The sequence below is a fragment of the Balaenoptera musculus genome, chromosome 7 (assembly GCF_009873245.2).
Source record: "Balaenoptera musculus isolate JJ_BM4_2016_0621 chromosome 7, mBalMus1.pri.v3, whole genome shotgun sequence".
In the NCBI taxonomy this organism is placed as follows: Eukaryota; Metazoa; Chordata; class Mammalia; order Artiodactyla; family Balaenopteridae; genus Balaenoptera; species Balaenoptera musculus.
Window position 1 is genome coordinate 112,572,669 of NC_045791.1, and position 16,255 is coordinate 112,588,923.

General features: G+C 67.3%; 1 protein-coding gene across 20 annotated transcripts in view; it reads right to left on the reverse strand.

Annotated features, from left to right (window-relative positions):
- Positions 1-16,255, reverse strand: part of KIF1A (kinesin family member 1A) — a 91,842-nt gene that overhangs the window by 45,592 nt on the left and 29,995 nt on the right. For 8 of the 20 annotated variants that reach the window (XM_036858370.1, XM_036858369.1, XM_036858368.1 and 5 more), the window contains exons 4-18: positions 15,059-15,238; positions 14,301-14,366; positions 13,722-13,900; positions 12,539-12,650; positions 11,150-11,227; positions 10,788-10,853; positions 10,299-10,316; positions 7,815-7,890; positions 6,500-6,578; positions 5,707-5,849; positions 5,304-5,330; positions 3,944-4,155; positions 2,942-3,021; positions 2,626-2,701; positions 272-351 (exon numbers count right to left, since the gene is read on the reverse strand). In XM_036858370.1, the coding sequence (XP_036714265.1) occupies positions 272-351; positions 2,626-2,701; positions 2,942-3,021; positions 3,944-4,155; positions 5,304-5,330; positions 5,707-5,849; positions 6,500-6,578; positions 7,815-7,890; positions 10,299-10,316; positions 10,788-10,853; positions 11,150-11,227; positions 12,539-12,650; positions 13,722-13,900; positions 14,301-14,366; positions 15,059-15,238 (1,472 nt within the window). The remainder of the gene's footprint in view (positions 1-271; positions 352-2,625; positions 2,702-2,941; positions 3,022-3,943; positions 4,156-5,303; positions 5,331-5,706; positions 5,850-6,499; positions 6,579-7,814; positions 7,891-10,298; positions 10,317-10,787; positions 10,854-11,149; positions 11,228-12,538; positions 12,651-13,721; positions 13,901-14,300; positions 14,367-15,058; positions 15,239-16,255) is intronic. The other 12 variants (XM_036858374.1, XM_036858372.1, XM_036858383.1 and 9 more) reach the window with 2 other exon arrangements.

Consider the following 16,255-nt stretch of genomic DNA (forward strand, 5'->3'; position numbering starts at 1 on the left):
GGTGCGGTCATCAGCGCCGGCTGGACCCACGGCACCACGACGCCACCCACTGGCCTGCCTGGTCCCCCTGCAGCCCCCAGGATGCCCAGCTCTTATGGGAAATGCCTGGAGAGCACAAGCGGGGGTCCGGGGGACAGCCCCCCAAGCGGCCTGGCCTGGGGGAGCCACACTGCCCAGAGGGGCCCACAGCACCCCTGCCAGCAGATGCCCGGGGGCTCAGCGACCCCTCAGTGGGGGAGCCCACCCCTCCCCTCACCCCGCCGACCCCCACCTGGTGATCCCATCCTTGATGTAGTAGAGAAGGCACTCAGACATGAGCGGGTCCTCATTCAGGTTGACGAGATGCGGCGTCTGCGGAGATAGAAGGGTCACCTGTTTTTGTGGGGAGCGGGAGCCCGGCCCGGGCTGCCTGCTGCCCTCTCTCTCCCCAGGACCTTACCGCCACCTGCCCTTGGCCTGGCCTCTCGGGGGACACAATATCCTCCCAACCTGGCAGAGAGGAGAGGAGATGTGAAGGAAAAGGCTCCTGAGGAGGAGACTTTGATGGGGACCCCAGAGTCTTGGTAGGACAGTTGCCAGGCGGCACTTGAGGGGCTGGGCTTCGGGAGGGGCTGGGACCCCAGCTCTGAGCACTTGAGGGCCCAGGGAGTGCTCGGAGGCTGTGGTAGGCCCTGGGATGTGCAGGGCAAGGCTGGGTCCCATGGGGCCTGGGCCTGGTCCTCCATCCTAGAACAGGGCTGCAGGTCCCCATTCCAACCGGGGCAGCCAGGAGCTGAGGGCCCCGGGATTAGGACGCTGGGCAGGGAGGGGTCGGGCCCTGGATGCCAGGGAGCAGAGAGGCTGTGAAAAAAGTCCCCCTGAGCCCCCCAGGTCAGACGCCCACACCTGTCCTAACCATGGGTCTACCAAAGCATGACCCAAAGCCAAGGTGACCACCTCTCGCCAGCTGCCCCGTCTAAGCACTGCCCTCGGCTCCCCACCCCATCCCGTGCCCAGGGCAGCCACTGCAGGCTCTGTCCACTGGGCCTTGGACCAGCACCCCCTATCTTCACTTTCTCCGCTGCTCTCACCCGGGGTCTCTGGGTCCCGACACTTCCTGACCTCACACCCGGTCCCGGGCAAGGATCCTGCAACATGCCAGAGACTGGAACAGCTTCCTGTTTCCCACCTGGCACCTTGGGGCAAGCTGCCCCCACCCTGAGCTACAAACCCCTCTAACACCCCTGCACAGGGTTGTGGACACCTGGTCATCAGACACAGGACGGACCATCCACAGCGGCCCCTTCCCCTGAGCACAGAAGGCGTCCAGCCAGGAAGGGCCTGTGCTCCCTCCACGGGGCCAAGCGGGGGACCCAGCTGGCCCATGTGCTTCTCCAGAGTCCTGGGGACCCCACTGTCCTCCCACTCCTGGACAATGTCCAGACCCGGGGCCACCAGCAAATCCCTCTGCTACCAATGAAGCCAAAAGACTGCACGGCCAGTCTCCGGAGGACACCTGTACCCCAGCTTCGCCTGCCCACCCCGGGGCACTGTGCCCAGAGGCAATGCAACGGCTCAAGAACAATGCATTCTAAACGAAAACCAAAGGCCTGTCCAAAAGGGAGTGAAGTAGGACCCCACCAGGGTGCCACCTGCTCCCCACCCTGCCGAGGTCCTCCCAGGCACCCCTCCTTCCTGCTTCTAGGCCTCAGGTGCTCCCTGGGCCGGAGTGCATGGGTGCAGAAGGAGCCTGAGGAGCCTGTCCCTGTCCCCAGGGAGCAGCCACCCTAGCGGATGTGCCCATCGTACCAGCGCCCCGTGCTCCTTTTCCCTTGGGGCCCCAATGGCTCAGCGGGGGCTCTACATGCCGCCAGCTTCGGAGACTGGCAAACAAAGAAACGCTTTGCTGGGGTGAAAAGTCAGCCAGGCACTTCCTCACCAACAAGGCAGCAGGGGCAAGGCCTGCAGAGTCCCGTGCTGGGGTCAGAACAGACCGCCACTGCCTTCCAGGAAGGCTTCTGGGCTTGAAGCTAAGCTCCTAAGGGCTCTAAGGGTCTGGCAATCTTTGGGGTGGGTGCATGGGTGTGTGGGTCTGGGCCCTAGAATCATGCAGAGACTTTCCCTGATGTTCATGCTTCGCCCCATCTGAGCTACTGAACAGGGGGTGGTGCTCTGCTCCATTTGAGGGCCGGGGCCATGGGCAAGCTAGGCCTGGGTGGGAGAAGAGGGGTCCCTGCTGGGACAGCCAAACCCTACTTTAGCCAATCTCCAAGAGGGCAGCTGGCTCCCAGCTTGTGTCCAGCCAGGCCCTGCCCATGAGGGGTGCAGGCTCCTGGGGGGTGCAGGCCCCACCTGTTTCAGGACCCCGGTCTCACCCCAACCTGAGGGGCCCAGTCCACCCCTCAGGCAGCTAAGTGACCTCTCTGACGCCCTAAGGCCATAGAGACAAACCACCATGAGGAGGCAGGGTCTAGGCTCCACACAGGGAAGGGATGGCTGCGGGGGAGCCTGGCCGGGTGCCTGGAGTCGCTCTCCCTGCTCCCAGGAGGACCCTGCTGACCTTCCAGGAGCTGACACCCTGCCAGGGGCCGCAGGTCCCCCAGCCCTGTCCACATCGGGGCAGCCCAGAGAATGGCCGGCTCCTACCTTTTTGGGAGAGAACACCCCCAGGGTGCCGCCGTCCTCCCTCATGGCCACGCCCATCTCGGCCAGCAGCGCTTCCCTGGGGACAGAGCGGGGTCAGCACCCACACGATGTTTCATCTGGTCAATGAGTTCAGGTGCCCACTTGAGGGACTGGTCCCCTGACTGGGAATCAGGTCAATGGGGCCATTGGTGACGGGGGGGGGGGTCACTGGATGAGAGGGGACGGGTATGTCCTGCACTGGACGCGGCCACCCCTGGGTACAGGAGCCGAGAGCTGAGCACAGGGCTGCTGCCGGCCCCCCGCCCGCACCGCCCACCTCTCCATCCGGATGGCTTCCGTCCGCCGCAGCTTCTCCTCCCAGGTCTCGTTGAGCTCAGCGATGATCTTCTCCGTCTCCTGGGGAGCAGACAGAGCAGAGCGAGGTCAGGGCAGGGGGCAGGCAGTGGGCAGAGGCCTGGGTGCCAGGCAAAGAGGAGGCGAGTAGCCGGGCCTGCAAGGCCCGACACCCCAATTCCCAGGTCCATCCAGGCTGCTCGAAGTCTGAAAGATCAAGGTGAAGGGCTGAGAGCTAATACGTGCAAAGGACGCGTGTCTTTCCTGTGGACACACCCAGAGAACAGAGAGAAAAGCAGAATAAACCCAGAGGGAGAAACAAACACGCGGGGAGACGCTGACACCGGTTCTGAGGCTCGGATGCCCCTGGACCATGGGTGAGACGGACGACACTTCCCACACCAGCACCGCCTCCCCATTTCCTTCCCAGTCCCCACATTCCAGTGGGCCTCTGCACCCCAGGTCCATCCCGGGTGGACACCTCCCACACCCCAAGTGGGACCCTATCCCCCCAGTGGAGCCCCCCACCTCAGGTGGCCCCAGGTGGGCCGCACAGCCCACCCCTCATCAGCCCGGGTCTGGCGCCTGTGCCGTTGTCCCCTCTGTCTGGGCTCGCCGTCCACCGCTCACACCCACACCTTGTTCCCACTCGCTGAAGGAAGCCAGTAACCCAAACCCTAAATGCAGCCGCCCGTGGCCAAGCCAGGAGGGTGAAGACCACGCAGGAGCAGGTATAAGCACGGAAACCCGGGAAGGAGGACACAGAGGCCCTAGGACCCCCGCCCTAATCAGCAGATGGGCCCCATGGTCCTGGACAGGGCGCACCGACCCCCTGGATGGGGTGTTTGGGGTCGGGGGCCGAGACGCACCCTGCGTCCCCCTGCATGGCTCACTTCACCTCTGACCAAGCCCCTCCGCCTGCGACCATCCAAGAGGAGGGATCTTGGCCTAGCGCCCACCAGGTCCGAGCCCGGCCCTGCCTCACCTTCAGCCTTTCTATGGCCTCTTCACTGCCCGGGGCAAACAAGATGCGCTCGTGCAGGCTGGACACAGAGGCGGCACGGCTGGACAGGGCCGAGAGCGAGGACGAGGGGCTCACGCCCACCAGGGCGTTGGTCACTGTGGAGAGATTGTCAGGGGCTGGACTCAGCTCCGCCCCGCCACGGTTACGGTTATTGTTCTCAAGGTCGGACACGTCTACAGGAGGAAGGGGGGCAGACAGACGGGAGGAGAGAAAAGAAAGACCAAGTTGGGAAAAAACAAGAGGCAGGAAAAGAGAAGGTAGCAAGCAGGGACCACGAGCTGGGCGCCCGGACGAGCACATGCAATGCTGCCCCCGCCACGGTGCGGCTGCGCCGCCAGGTCCCTCGGCATCCCCGCCCGGGGCCTGCGCTCCCCCCGCACACATGCCAAGCCTGCGGGCCACCGGCCTCCCTGCCCTCCTGCCCACCGCCCTTTGCTGTCACTGCCCGGCGGCCCCCCTGCACCCAGGCCCTGACGCTCCTCCTCATCCTCTCTGCCCCACGTCGCGCCCGCCACCCACTGGCCCGCCACGCACCCTGAGCTGTGGGCGCGAGCGGTGCTGTCCGCCCCGCTGAGCGCCCTGGCCGAGCCGTGGACTGTGGGACCTCCGAGGGAGCCCCCACTCCTCCACCCCAAGAAGCTGCTCTGGGCCCCCCGCCGCCCTAGCCTCCCTGTCCCCCAAGGCCCGGGAGTTGGGGCTGCCACACCCCCTGGGGTGGGAGGTGCCCAGGCCCCTCCTGGCAGAAGCAGACACACAGCAGAGCAGCGGCAGACGTAGGACAGCACGGGCACTAGGGAAACTGAGGGCGCCCTGTGGCCCCTGGGGTGGGGAGGCCCCAGCACGTGCCCCTGCCCAGGGAGCCGGGCCCACAGCCAGCGGGAGACGCAGGCTGGGAGGACGTGGCAGCATTCACACTCCTGGCATTTCCAGGGGAAGGGGCCTTGGGGTGGGTGGGGTCAGAGGGGGGCCGGAGCCAGGAGCCGGGGATGGACCCGGCCCTGTGAGCTGTCCCAGCCCCTGTGCTGACATTCAGGCCTCTAGGAGCAAGGCAGGCAGAGAGCCTGACCTCAGCCACGCTCGGCCAGAGGAGGCCTTGACTGCCCCGCGCCTCCCTGTTGCCTCAATTTCCCAGCAGACGCGGGGGTGAACCAGGATCACGGCTCGCAGGGTGCCGTGAGAGAGAGGGCTCAGGTCCCCCAGCCCCCAGAGGGGGAAGGCCAAGGAGGGGTGCGTGCGCCCCGCCCCCCCACCGTGCTGCCCTACGCCCCGCGGGGCCGGGCCGAAGCAGGGATGCGCAGAGAGCAGCGGAGGGGATACACACATTTGGGTCCTCCGGGCACAGTGTTGGCTAAGGGGGGGGAGGCGAGGGGGAGAGACAGAAACAGAAGAACAGGTTTGTCTCCAGAGGGCGCCGTCGCAGGCCAGGCATCAGGTAGGGTGGCGGTGGTCTTCAGCGGGACGGGGGGACAACCCCGGCACCGCGGCTGGCCGCTGTGGCTTCCGGGAAACCGTCACCAGCCTGCTTGGGCCAGCGGCAAACCCAAACCGTGCAGCTCCCCAGGCCCAGCCCAGAACCCCGGCCCCCCACCCAGAGGTGGCTCCGCCTGGAGCCCGGAGCAGAGCCTGGGCCTCGGGCCAGAGGGGCCGCGAGGGCAGTGGGACCTGCCCCAGCCCCACAGTCCCGCTGCCCTGCCCGGGACGGGCGGGCGGGCGCAGACACTCACTGTCAGCGATATCACCGAGACCCTGGGCATACAGCAGGTCCCGCAGCCGCGTCACCTCATCCTTCAGCTCACGGATCAGCTTGTTGTTGGGGTCCTCGTTGATGACGGCGTTACAGCGGATCTGCTTGGCCCGGTCCGCGTACCTGGGCGGCAGAGGGGGGTTGGGGGCTGTGCCGCCCGGCGGCCAAGGAAACCCGGAGCCCCGCCTGCGCCCACCTGCAGGGGCATCTCCGACAGGGAGTCACCAGGGCCACTGACCTACAGGGGGGCTTGCCACTTGGGGAAACCGAGGCCCCGGGAGGGGAAGGGACAGGGTGGAAACTTCTCTGCATGACGAGGCCTCCGCACCTGGACTTGTGGTCCCAGGTGGACGGTGCGAATCTAACCTGCACTCCAGCCCTTTGCGGTGGCAGCCAAGAGGCCAGAGCGCCGAGCCAGACCGCTAAGCTGCTTCCCGCAGCCCGGGACGGCCCCTGGCCAGAGGGACCTTCAGACACGCCTGCCCCCCCCGTGGCTTGTTAAAGACCCTGGTGGCTCCGTGGACCATGGGTGGGGGCGAAACGCTCAGCCCGCGAGCCCAGCTCTCCTGGTCAGATGGCAGGGCCCTGGGCCACTCGAGGCCACAAGCGGTGGGAAACGGAACGGGGCCCGAGAAGCGCCAGGTGCCCTGCCAGCCATTTGGAGCCTCAAGAAGTCCAGGTGAGCCGGCCCTGCAAGGAGGCACCTAGAGGATCCACTACTGCCCAAGCCAGCTGGTGGGGGACAGGGAGGGTCCACCCCCCTCGGGACACACCTCAGCGTGCTCAGTGTCTCATCGTAGTTGATGTCTGCGGGGCTCAGTGCCGCCACCATCGCTGTCCGCGAGTTCCCGCCTGTGGGAGGAGAGCAGGTGGTCCCAGCGGAGGGTCAGCCCCACTGCTGCAGCCCCCCCCCGCCCTCCCCCCGCACAGGTGTAGCTGGGAGGTGAGCAGACAGCAGGCGGCCGGCCTCCCTCACCGAGCCGGGCACCTTGCTCACTTTTCGTCTACATAAAACCATGCTTCTCTGACATTTGGGGTCACATTACAACCAGCAGACCTCCCCCCTCCCCATAATAAAGAGAAAAGTTGTGGAGAGTTTTATGGCCTTCACTACAAGGACTGTTTTTGTCCCATAAAAATTTCACTTTTATCTTTCCTATTTGGAACACATTTCCTAATGTTTCATATCAGATTCCCAGCTCGGGTCACATGGATCCCGGCATCAGGAAACGCACGGACCCACAGACCTCAGGGACCTGTGTCCCGGGGACCACATCCCCAGGGTGTGGCCTCCACACAGACTGCGAGGTGACACTGCGAAGGGCTCAAGGTGCCATGCTGTGAAGGGCCTCCCAACCCACCCTGGGGCGGGACCTGGGTGTGGCCCTGGGGGAGAGGCCTCCCTCCCGGCCGCGTCTCAGGTGAAGGGACCCTCATTCCTGTGACTCTCGTGTCCTCTCTCGGGGGCCCACTTGCCCCCGGGGTCTCCCATCTGGCCTCTCCTCCACCGGGTGGCCTGACACTGCACCCGACGCTGGCCCGAGCCGGGGACCAGCTAGGCTGCTTCTGGGGTGCAGGGTCCAGCCATGCAGCCGAGGAAGGCTGGAGACCCCCAGCTGTCCACGTCCATTGGGTCAGCCCGGGGCTCAGTTTACGTTCCTGGGTGTCAGGCCCCCACTGTTAAGTGTAGGTGGGGAGGACCCCAAGGCCATTTTGGGTGGGAAGACATCGGAGTCGGGGCGTTTCCGGCTCCGTCTCCCCATCCGTCCCACTGGCTCAGAGCTCAGGTGGAGGGGAGGAGGGGGAACCAAGGCAGCCCCCCAAGAGCCAGCCAGAGGGCTCCCCAGAATCACCGAGGCCCAGAGAGTGGCCTCGGTCTGGGCGTCACAACCCTGAGCCAGCAGCGCCGACACAGCGGCTGCTCATCTGCAGCCCCGAGGGCCACCCGGGTCCCCGGCTTGCGTCAGGCCCCCGGGAGGAGCCCCCAGGCTCGCTGCTCCGCCCGGAAAGGATGGGCACCCTTCCCAGCCGGGGAGGACAGGGCGGCGGCCGGGCCGGGTGTCGGATCCGGGTCGGGCGAGTCCTCACCCAGGTTTTCCCGGAGAAGCCAGGTCAGCACCGAATCTCTGTACGGAATGAAGTCTGTCTTCTTCTTTTTCTTGTTCTGCAGGAGAGGAGCGTCCAAGGTCAGCCCCGAGCCCACCGGAGGAGCAAGGAAGAGGGGCTCAAGCACAGGTGGGTCCCCGAGGTCCAGGCTGCCTGGGGATCAGGGCGGGGCCCGCTCCCAAGGCCTCTCCAGCCCACCCCAAGCCCCAGTGCCTCCGCTCCGGCTGCTTCAGGGACTTGCCAGCACGTTCCCCGGCCTCCCCCTCCTCCGTCACCACGGTGTGTCTGGGCCACACGGCCGGCCGAGCCCGGGCAGGCTGATGCCAGCGGCCAGGACCAGTGCCTCCACACTCCGCGCCGTCAGAAGGACCAGCGCGAGCCCATCGGCCCACAGACGCCGCCAGCAGCTCTGCCGACTGAGGGGAAGAGACCCCTCGCCTGCGGGAAGCCTTGCGGGGCCCCCTCCCCGTGCACGTGCAGCCGCCTCCGCCTCCGCCAGGCCCAGGCCCGTCCCGCCTAAGCGGCTCCAAAGCCCCCAACAACCTGGTCCCCCTCCCCACCCCCTCCCCCCGTCAGGACGAGGCCCCCTCAAGCGCCACTAATCGTGGCAGAGGAACTTCCCCACGTCCCTCGTTCGTGCACATTTTTGCTTCCGGAGCGTCCGCTCAGCAGCGGCCCCCAGGGCCCCGCAGGGTGTCCTCAGGGTGCAGACACGGCATCCCCGAGGGGAGCCTGCAGGGCCCGCGAGTCATGGCCGCTCCCGGGACCCGCCACTGGGGGGCGGGAGGAAATGCCGCGCGGCTCCCCCGCGAGAGGGCAGGTGTGGGAGCGTCTGGCCACCAGGGCGCAGCTTCTTTCCCACTGCAAACTTGGTGGGTGAAGAGACTCCACTTGTATCGCGTGTTTTGATCACTTAACTCCTGAGAGTGAATTCCCTGCCACGTTTGTCACATTCTCGTTCCCACACTAAACGCCCCACGGTCACCCCACGAGGAGCCCAAGCGGCGCCTCTGGCTCGGTGGCTCCCTCACGCGTTCCGCCCTCCACTCCGCCTGCCCGGCCTCGAGTGCCTCAGCTCCAGGACCTTCGCCACCCTGACCCTCCGCCGTCCCGCCGGCCGCCCCCCTGCCAGCGGCTCCTCACACCGCGGGCGCATCCAGCTGCAGTCAGCCTTCCTGAGCCCGCGGCCAACCCATGGCCGCTTCCGCTGGATCACGGTCAGCTGCTTCCTGATGGCGCTGGGGAGCAGGTCAGGCCCGGCCCTCCGGCCTCATCACCCACGGGCCCCCGCGCTCCCGGCTCCCGGCGCTGCCCCCAAACTGGTCTCGCCCTGTTCCTACGAAGCCTCCATCACAGCTCCTCACGGTCCCTTCCTTGTTCCCTCACACGGTTCCCCACACCGTTGCCCAGAGTTCCGCGCAGCTCCTCCCACTCCCTTGCCGAGCTCCCCTCGCGGCTCATCACGCGGTTCCTCAGTACTTCCCGCACTTCCTCACGCAGGGTGCCTGCCCAGAGCACCAGGCTTGCAGCACAGCCGTGCGCACAACTCCTCCCAGGGCCCCGGCTCCCACACACGGTCCCCGCGCCTTTCACGCACAGCCCCTCAGTCTTCACACGGCTCCTCACGGTCCCCAGAGTCCCTCCGTCTCCTCACAGTTACCCGTTCACTTCCCCCAACACGGTCCACACTTGCCCATAACTCGCCACACAGCCCATCTCACAGGTCCTTGTGCACCTGCCCCCGAAGCGTCTCACGGCTCCTCACACGGTGCCACCCGGCGTCGCGGTTTCCCGCACTCTCTCACCTCCTCCCAGAGCTCCTCACAGCCCCTCCCGGGACCCCCGCCTCCGCACGTGCGTCCCCCCACGGCTCCTCACACACATCCGCACGGTTAGCTCCTCTCGGGCCCCCGCGCGGCTCCCCTCGCGCCTCCTCGCGGCCCCTGACGCCCGACTCCTCCCCCCGCTCCTCACGCACGTCCTCACGCACGTCCTCACGCACGTCCTCCCGCGGCTCCCCTCGCGCCTCCTCGCGGCCCCTGACGCCCGACTCCTCCCCCCGCTCCTCACGCAAACCAAGCTCCTCCCACCTGGGCACCTCACACCTCTCGGCGGGCTTTCCAACGGCAGGGTGAGTGCCCACCGGGTGCTCCTCAGCCCCCAGGCCCCCGCCCTGGAGCCCCCGGCCCCCAGCCATGCTGACGAGAGGCCGCCGTCCTGCTCAGGGTCACCCTCACAGCCCAGTTCTGTCCTCTGCGAGGCTCACCCCCGTTCGTTCATCATGACCTCATTTCCCGCCATCTCTCATCCACCCCCGCGGCGCTGCTCTCCCCGCACCGGCACCGGCCCAGCTCTGATCGGGGCTGGTGTGTCCCGCGGCTGCGCTGCTTCTCAGGCTCCCCCCACACCCGCCCGAGAGGGCTGAGACCCCCCACTCCCCGAGAAGCGAGGAAAGAAGGTGCTTACCTTGTTGGGCCCAGAGTCCTGCAAAAGCAAAGGCAGAGTCTGAGGACGGAGCGTGCTGGGCCCAGGGGCGAAGGGGTGGGAGGAGCCCAAGCACAGCCCGAGCCCCCCTCGCCACACTGCCTCCCCTCCACCGCCCACCAGGCCCAGCCCCTCACCCCGAGGGTCCCGGCTCCCCCTGACAGACAGCCCGGGGGGCCACCCAAGGTCACTGCCCCGCCCGCAGCCCAAGGCCACCCCCACGGCCCTGTGGGGAGGTGGCACATCCCCATTTCACAGGTGGGACAACTGAGGCTCGGGAGAGTGACAGGGTCATGGCTCCATCTCCAACCCGGGGACCCCCCTCCCCTCCAAGCCTCTGGGCTTTTCCGTGAACCTGGCCCCACAGCAGGGACCGGTGCCGCTCCCGGATCCCCCCAGCAGGGCAGGACGGAGGCGCCCGCTGTCCCCCCACCCCGAGCCCAGCTGTCGCGGCACTTGGAGCCCGCTCACCATCTCGGCCAGCGCGGAGATGACCTTGCCCAGGGTGGTCAGGGACTTGTTGATGTTGGCTCCCTCCTGCGTAGCGAAGATGAGGCCGGGCGTCAGGAGGCCTCAGGCCCCTCGCTCCGGCAGGACCGGGCCTGAGCCACTCGGCCCTGATGGAGGCCCAGCGCCCAGCCCTCCGCCGTTGACCCTCCCCGCTTCCCCGTCCCGTGAGAGCAGGAGCAAAGGGGGCGCCCACCCGAGGCCGGCCCGCCTCCCCCGCCCCCAGGGTCTCGGTCCTTGCTCCCCGCCGCCCCCTGGCCCTGGAGCCGCTGGGCGTCAGGCCCCGCCGGCAAGCCGGAGGGGACCCTGGTGGGGGGCGGCCCTACCTTGAGGCGCGTGCCCTTGGCCCCTGTGGAGTCGGCCCGCTCGCTCCCGGCCAGATCCACCAGGCTGACTTTGCTCACCTGCGGGGACACGTGTGTCACGTGCAGGAGCTGTGACGCTGCGTGGGCCCCCCCTCCCCGGGGCCGGAGCGCCCAGCCCTGCGGAGCACAGCGACCTCTGCTCTCAGCTCTCCCCGCTCTCCTCTGAGGAGGAGGCCACCTTCCCTGGGAGGCTGCACGGCCTGCCCGCAGCAGCTGGCGCCTGCTGTGCCCTGCCTGCTGGCCGCTCTTCACCCGCATGTCACTGTCGCTATCACCCGTGCCACAGACCAGGCTCATCGTGTGGTGGGATCTGAACCTGGCTCCGGGAGCCCCTTCCCCCACTGCCCGCTGCCCCCGGAGCCGCCCGGGCCCTGGGCAGGGGCCCCCTCCCCCGCACTCGCACAGCCCGGGCTGGGCAGCCGCATGCACCCGGGGAAGCCCAGGGCTGCGGGCAGGAGCCGCCTGGTGGGACCGCCAGCTGCCCTGAGCCCGAGGGGTGGGAACAGCAGGCAGCCGCAGCCAGGCCGCCGGCTCAGGTCCAGCTCCATCACCCCCGCCCTCCCAGGCCCCTGGGAGGACGGCGCCAGGCCGGGGTGACCCGGCATCATCAGGGACTGAGCACCCCGAACTCCCCCCGGCCACTCTGCGGACCCCAGGGTGCTGCCCCCGGGAGCAGGGCCTGGCTGGCAGGGCGGCGATGGGGGTTGCCCAGTCAGAGAAATCGAGATGCCTAGGGTCACAGCCACGGAGGGCGCCCGCCCTACTGCCCCTGCAGCGCCCACAGGCGGCGTGTCTGGATAAAGGCCCCAGGAGACGAGGCCCCTGCCTGGGTCCACTGACAAGGCCAAGGCTCGTGGGAAAGGCATCTGGGGCGGGGGCAGTGGGCGGGGCCACTCAGCACAACCTCTCCTTTGTGCTCACAGATGCCGGCGCCCACGGGGTGACGGGCACCCCCAGCCTGCACCAGGGCCCACGGTCAGCCTGTGACGGGCACTCACAACCTGCGGCCTTTGACACCGCCCTCCAAGGGCCCCCGAGGCGTCTCCGGCCAGTGGGGCTGCCCTGGAGACGTCCCTCCTCGGCCCTACAGTCTCCACCATAACTGCCTGGCAGGAGGCTGTTCCAGGGTCCACGGCCCCTCCACTCAGTCCCTTCCACACCCACGTGGCACCAAACACCGAGAGGAGGTGGCCTCGCAGGCCTGGCCAGCCCCTCACCGAGGCCCAAGCTGGGCAGGGAATGGTCTGCGCCCATGCCTCACGGGCCGGCATCCGGCTTGGCCTCCTCGCCCGCCTGACCAGCCCGACCCAGTCCCCGGCCGGGGGCCCCGCCCGCCGAGGCTGAACTCACTTTCTCTGTGGTGATGTTGGTCTCTGCATCGTGGCGCTTCTGCGTGAAGATGATGTTGAAGACGGCATGGGAGCGGCTGCTGGTCTCGTTCATGTTCGTGGCTGCCACGGTCCTGGGGAACAGAAGCCACACGCGGTCACCCAGTGTCCCGTGGTCGGGCGTGGGGGCCGCTGGTGCTGCTGGCCCGCTCAACCAGGTCACTAGACGTCACCTCCCCGGGCTCCCGGGGCCACCCTGCCCGGCCTGGTGGCGACCGTGCCTCCTGTAGAGCTCGGGCGGGGCCCACACTGCCTGCCCACTGCGTCCGTTGTGGCTCCTTCGGCCCCCAACTCGAGCCTGGCACTCGGGGCCCCGTGACTGGGGGTGCCCTGCTTCCAGGGGCTGAGCAGAGCCCCCTGGGCGGAGGCCTGCAGGCTGTGACGTGGAAAGACCCCCAGAAGGGAAAGGGGGCTCCACTGTCCATCCACACGGCCGATCCGGGGAGGGCCAGCACGGCCTTGGGGGAGAAGGCCCGAGGCTGCCGAGCGGAGGCCAGTGGTTGGTCCCGATGTCGCTGCCGTGCAGAGCCCCCAGGGAAGCCCCCAGGCTGGGCTCCTGCCTGACAGCTGCCTCCACAGAGGTGGAAGAGCCCCCAGGGACCCCTGCTGAGTGCAGGGCAGGCCACTGGCCAGGGATCCTCACCCTCCCGGGAGTCCCTGCGTGGCAGAAGGTGGGGGACTGTTGCCATGACAACCAGGGCAGACCCTCCTAGGCTGGGAGGCCCGGGGCAGCGTGGTCACGGAGACAAATAGCTCATGGCCGGCAGCACCTTGTGGCCGACCCTCCCCACGTGCCCCCGTCCAGAGGGCCATCTGCCCTCCAAGCAGGCAGGGCTGGTCCTCACAGCCTGGCCCCACCCAGGGCAGCCACCGCCCCCCAGGGCGCACAGCCTGACCCCCCAGGAGGAGCAGACCCTGTGTAGGTGACAGCGTCCCCTTCCCGGGGGAGCTGGAGGCCCCCATGGGCTGGCATGTGCCCTGGATGTCCTTAGGCCCACAAGGCCCACACCTCCATGGGGGCCGCTGGACAGACCCCATGGGGATACCAACAGGCGCCCCAAGGACAGGTGTCCCTCGGAGAGACTCGGAGTTGCGTGGGTGGTAGGGGGAGGGCAGGGAGGGTGGGGCCGTCGCCCCGCACACACCGGGCCTTGTTCCCTGAGTCCATGAGGTCCTGGATGTCATTGTAGGAGGTGACAGCCAGCTTGGACAGGTCCTCCACGTAGGGCCCCAGCAGCGGGTGCTCCCTCACGCGCAGGTTGCCCTTGTTCTTGGGGTTCAGAAGGTCACGGACACGCTCGCAGTAAATCTCCATGTAGCTAACCTGCGGGACAGAGATGACATCGGGGACCTCTGAGGTGGGGGGAGCACACAGTGCGCTCCAAGCCAGCCGGTGCGGCCAGGCCCCCCGCACGGACATGTCAGTGGGGGTGTCAGCCCACCCCCTGCCTGGCCCTCCCCACACACAGCCATGCCTGGGGCTCACCCAGCACGGTCACACTGGGGCCACCCGGGCCACGGCTCAGCCTGGGCCACGCAGCTCGGAACAGCTGCTCAATAGACACCGCAGAGCAGACACTGCCCCTCGCTCCTGTGCCCAGCGTGGGCTGGCATGTTTGCAACATGCACGCGTGAATGACAAGCTAAGAGCACAGACCAGCGGCGGGAACTGGCTTTAAATCAGTAAAGCCACGTTCCAAGGGACAGATGATGGAGAGCCCTACCTCCACGGAGTAGGACATGTTGTCATTGGTGGTGTCGTTGATGCGGGAGAAGAGGTCCTCACAGAGCTGCAGGGACAGAGCACACCACCAGACGTGAGGCTGGGCTGTCCCCCGAGCTTCACCCCTCGAGGCGCTGTGGCTCCTGCAACCCAGGCTGGACTCTGCTCTCCCGGGCCTCTCCCGCACCCTCCCACTCCACCTTAAAGGCACTGAGACGGTCTGTAGCCAAGGAGCCACTGTCTTCTGCTAACTCGGGGGTCCCCCCAGCCGATGTCTGATCCCCTCCTGCTCCTCACACCATCCTTGCCTGCATGAGGTGAAGGGTCTACCATGCTACAGACCACCCAGCATTCTCCCCTGCCCTGACCAGGTCAAGTACTGACCAGCTCAGGTTCAGAGACCCACCCAGTGGGCGTCCCCTTGTCCCGGGCCTCTCCCTGCCGGGACCACCAGCCCTCACAGCCCTCCCAGGGAAGGTCTGCCCCTACCAGCAGCTGTCCCAGCCTCCCTGTCTTATGGGTGTGACCATGGTGGGCATTGCCCAGGCCTGGGGCCCTCCGCAGCTCCCCATCCGCGGATCTGGGTCTCCAGCCTCTTCACAGCCCGTCTGCCCCACGCTGCCCCTCCTGCCCTGCCCTTCCACCCCCCTTCATGCTTTGCCTTCCCTCCTGGCCCTCTGCTCTCCCGGGTCTCAGCTTGTGCTCCCCCGCCTGTCCTGCCCTCACCAGGTCCCCCACCCCTGCCCCCGCCCCACATGCCTGCGGGATGATGCCCTGCTGGTCCTTCTCCTGCTTGCCCATCATGGTGTAGGACTTGCCGGCCCCGGTCTGCCCGTAGGCGAAGATGCAGACGTTGTAGCCCTCGAAAGCATGCTGTAGCATCTCCTCGCCAATGTCGCAGTACACCTGCTTCTGTGAGGCGTAGTTCATGTCTTCCGGCTGCAGGACAAGGAGGGGGAGCAGCTGCAGGAGGCTGGGCGTGCTGTGCTGGGGTCTCGGCCCATGACGTTCACTGAGAGCCTGCATCGCACCCAGGGCCTCCGGGCGCCAGGGCCAGCACAGTGGGGAGGGACGCCTGCTCGGCCCATCCACTCACAGGAGACCCGGAGAGGGGAAATAATCCTGCCTGGGCCGCAGCTTCCGGAAGGAAGGGTGGGAGGAGCCAGCCAGTCTAGGGCCAGACAGAGTGGAAGGGCATTTTAGTAGTGGGAGCAGCATGTGCAAAGGCTCAGAGGTGGGAGTACATGACGTGGTGCTCAGTGTAGCAGCTGTGGGAGTGATGAGGTGGGGCTGGAGAGGCAGCAGGGCAGGGGCCCAAGGAGTCCATGGTCCGGGCTATCACCCCTGGACGCTGTCCTGAAGACAGTGGTCACTTTAGGCAGGCCCAGGGTTACCCTGACGACGTGAGAGGAGGGGCTGGAGGGGGAAGGTGAAATGGGGAGCCCTGGGGCCGTCCCCGGACCAGGCACTCAGAGGTGTGAGCCAAGGTGGGCCCTGGCCCTGGGGCAGGGGGCCTGGACACCTTCTAGGATTCAGGAGGCTGGGGGATGGGAGGACTGGTGTAGACCAGATGGGGGACGTGGAGGCACAAAGTCCAGGGGTCTCCCAGGCTCCCGGGGAAGGTGGAGGGCGTGCAGGGGCTGGCACCAGGTGGGCAGCTTCAGCTTCGGACACTGAGCTTGGGGTGTCTGGGGAACAGGAGATGCTGGCAGGCAAATGGTTGTACGGCTAGGACCCTGGGAAACTGCCCACAGTGGGCTGATGGCCCCTTGGTCCCTGCCGCAGCTGGGCACAGTGTGTGTCACGGCTCAAGGTGACCTTCCACGCACAAGGCGACTTAGGAAAGCAGGCCCCTCCCCACAGGCCTCACACCTGTGCCCCCACCTCCCAATCAGCCCTGCAGAGGAGCAGGGTGGTCCCTTGCCCCATTGGCTCAGAGAGGTCAAGGGATTGGCT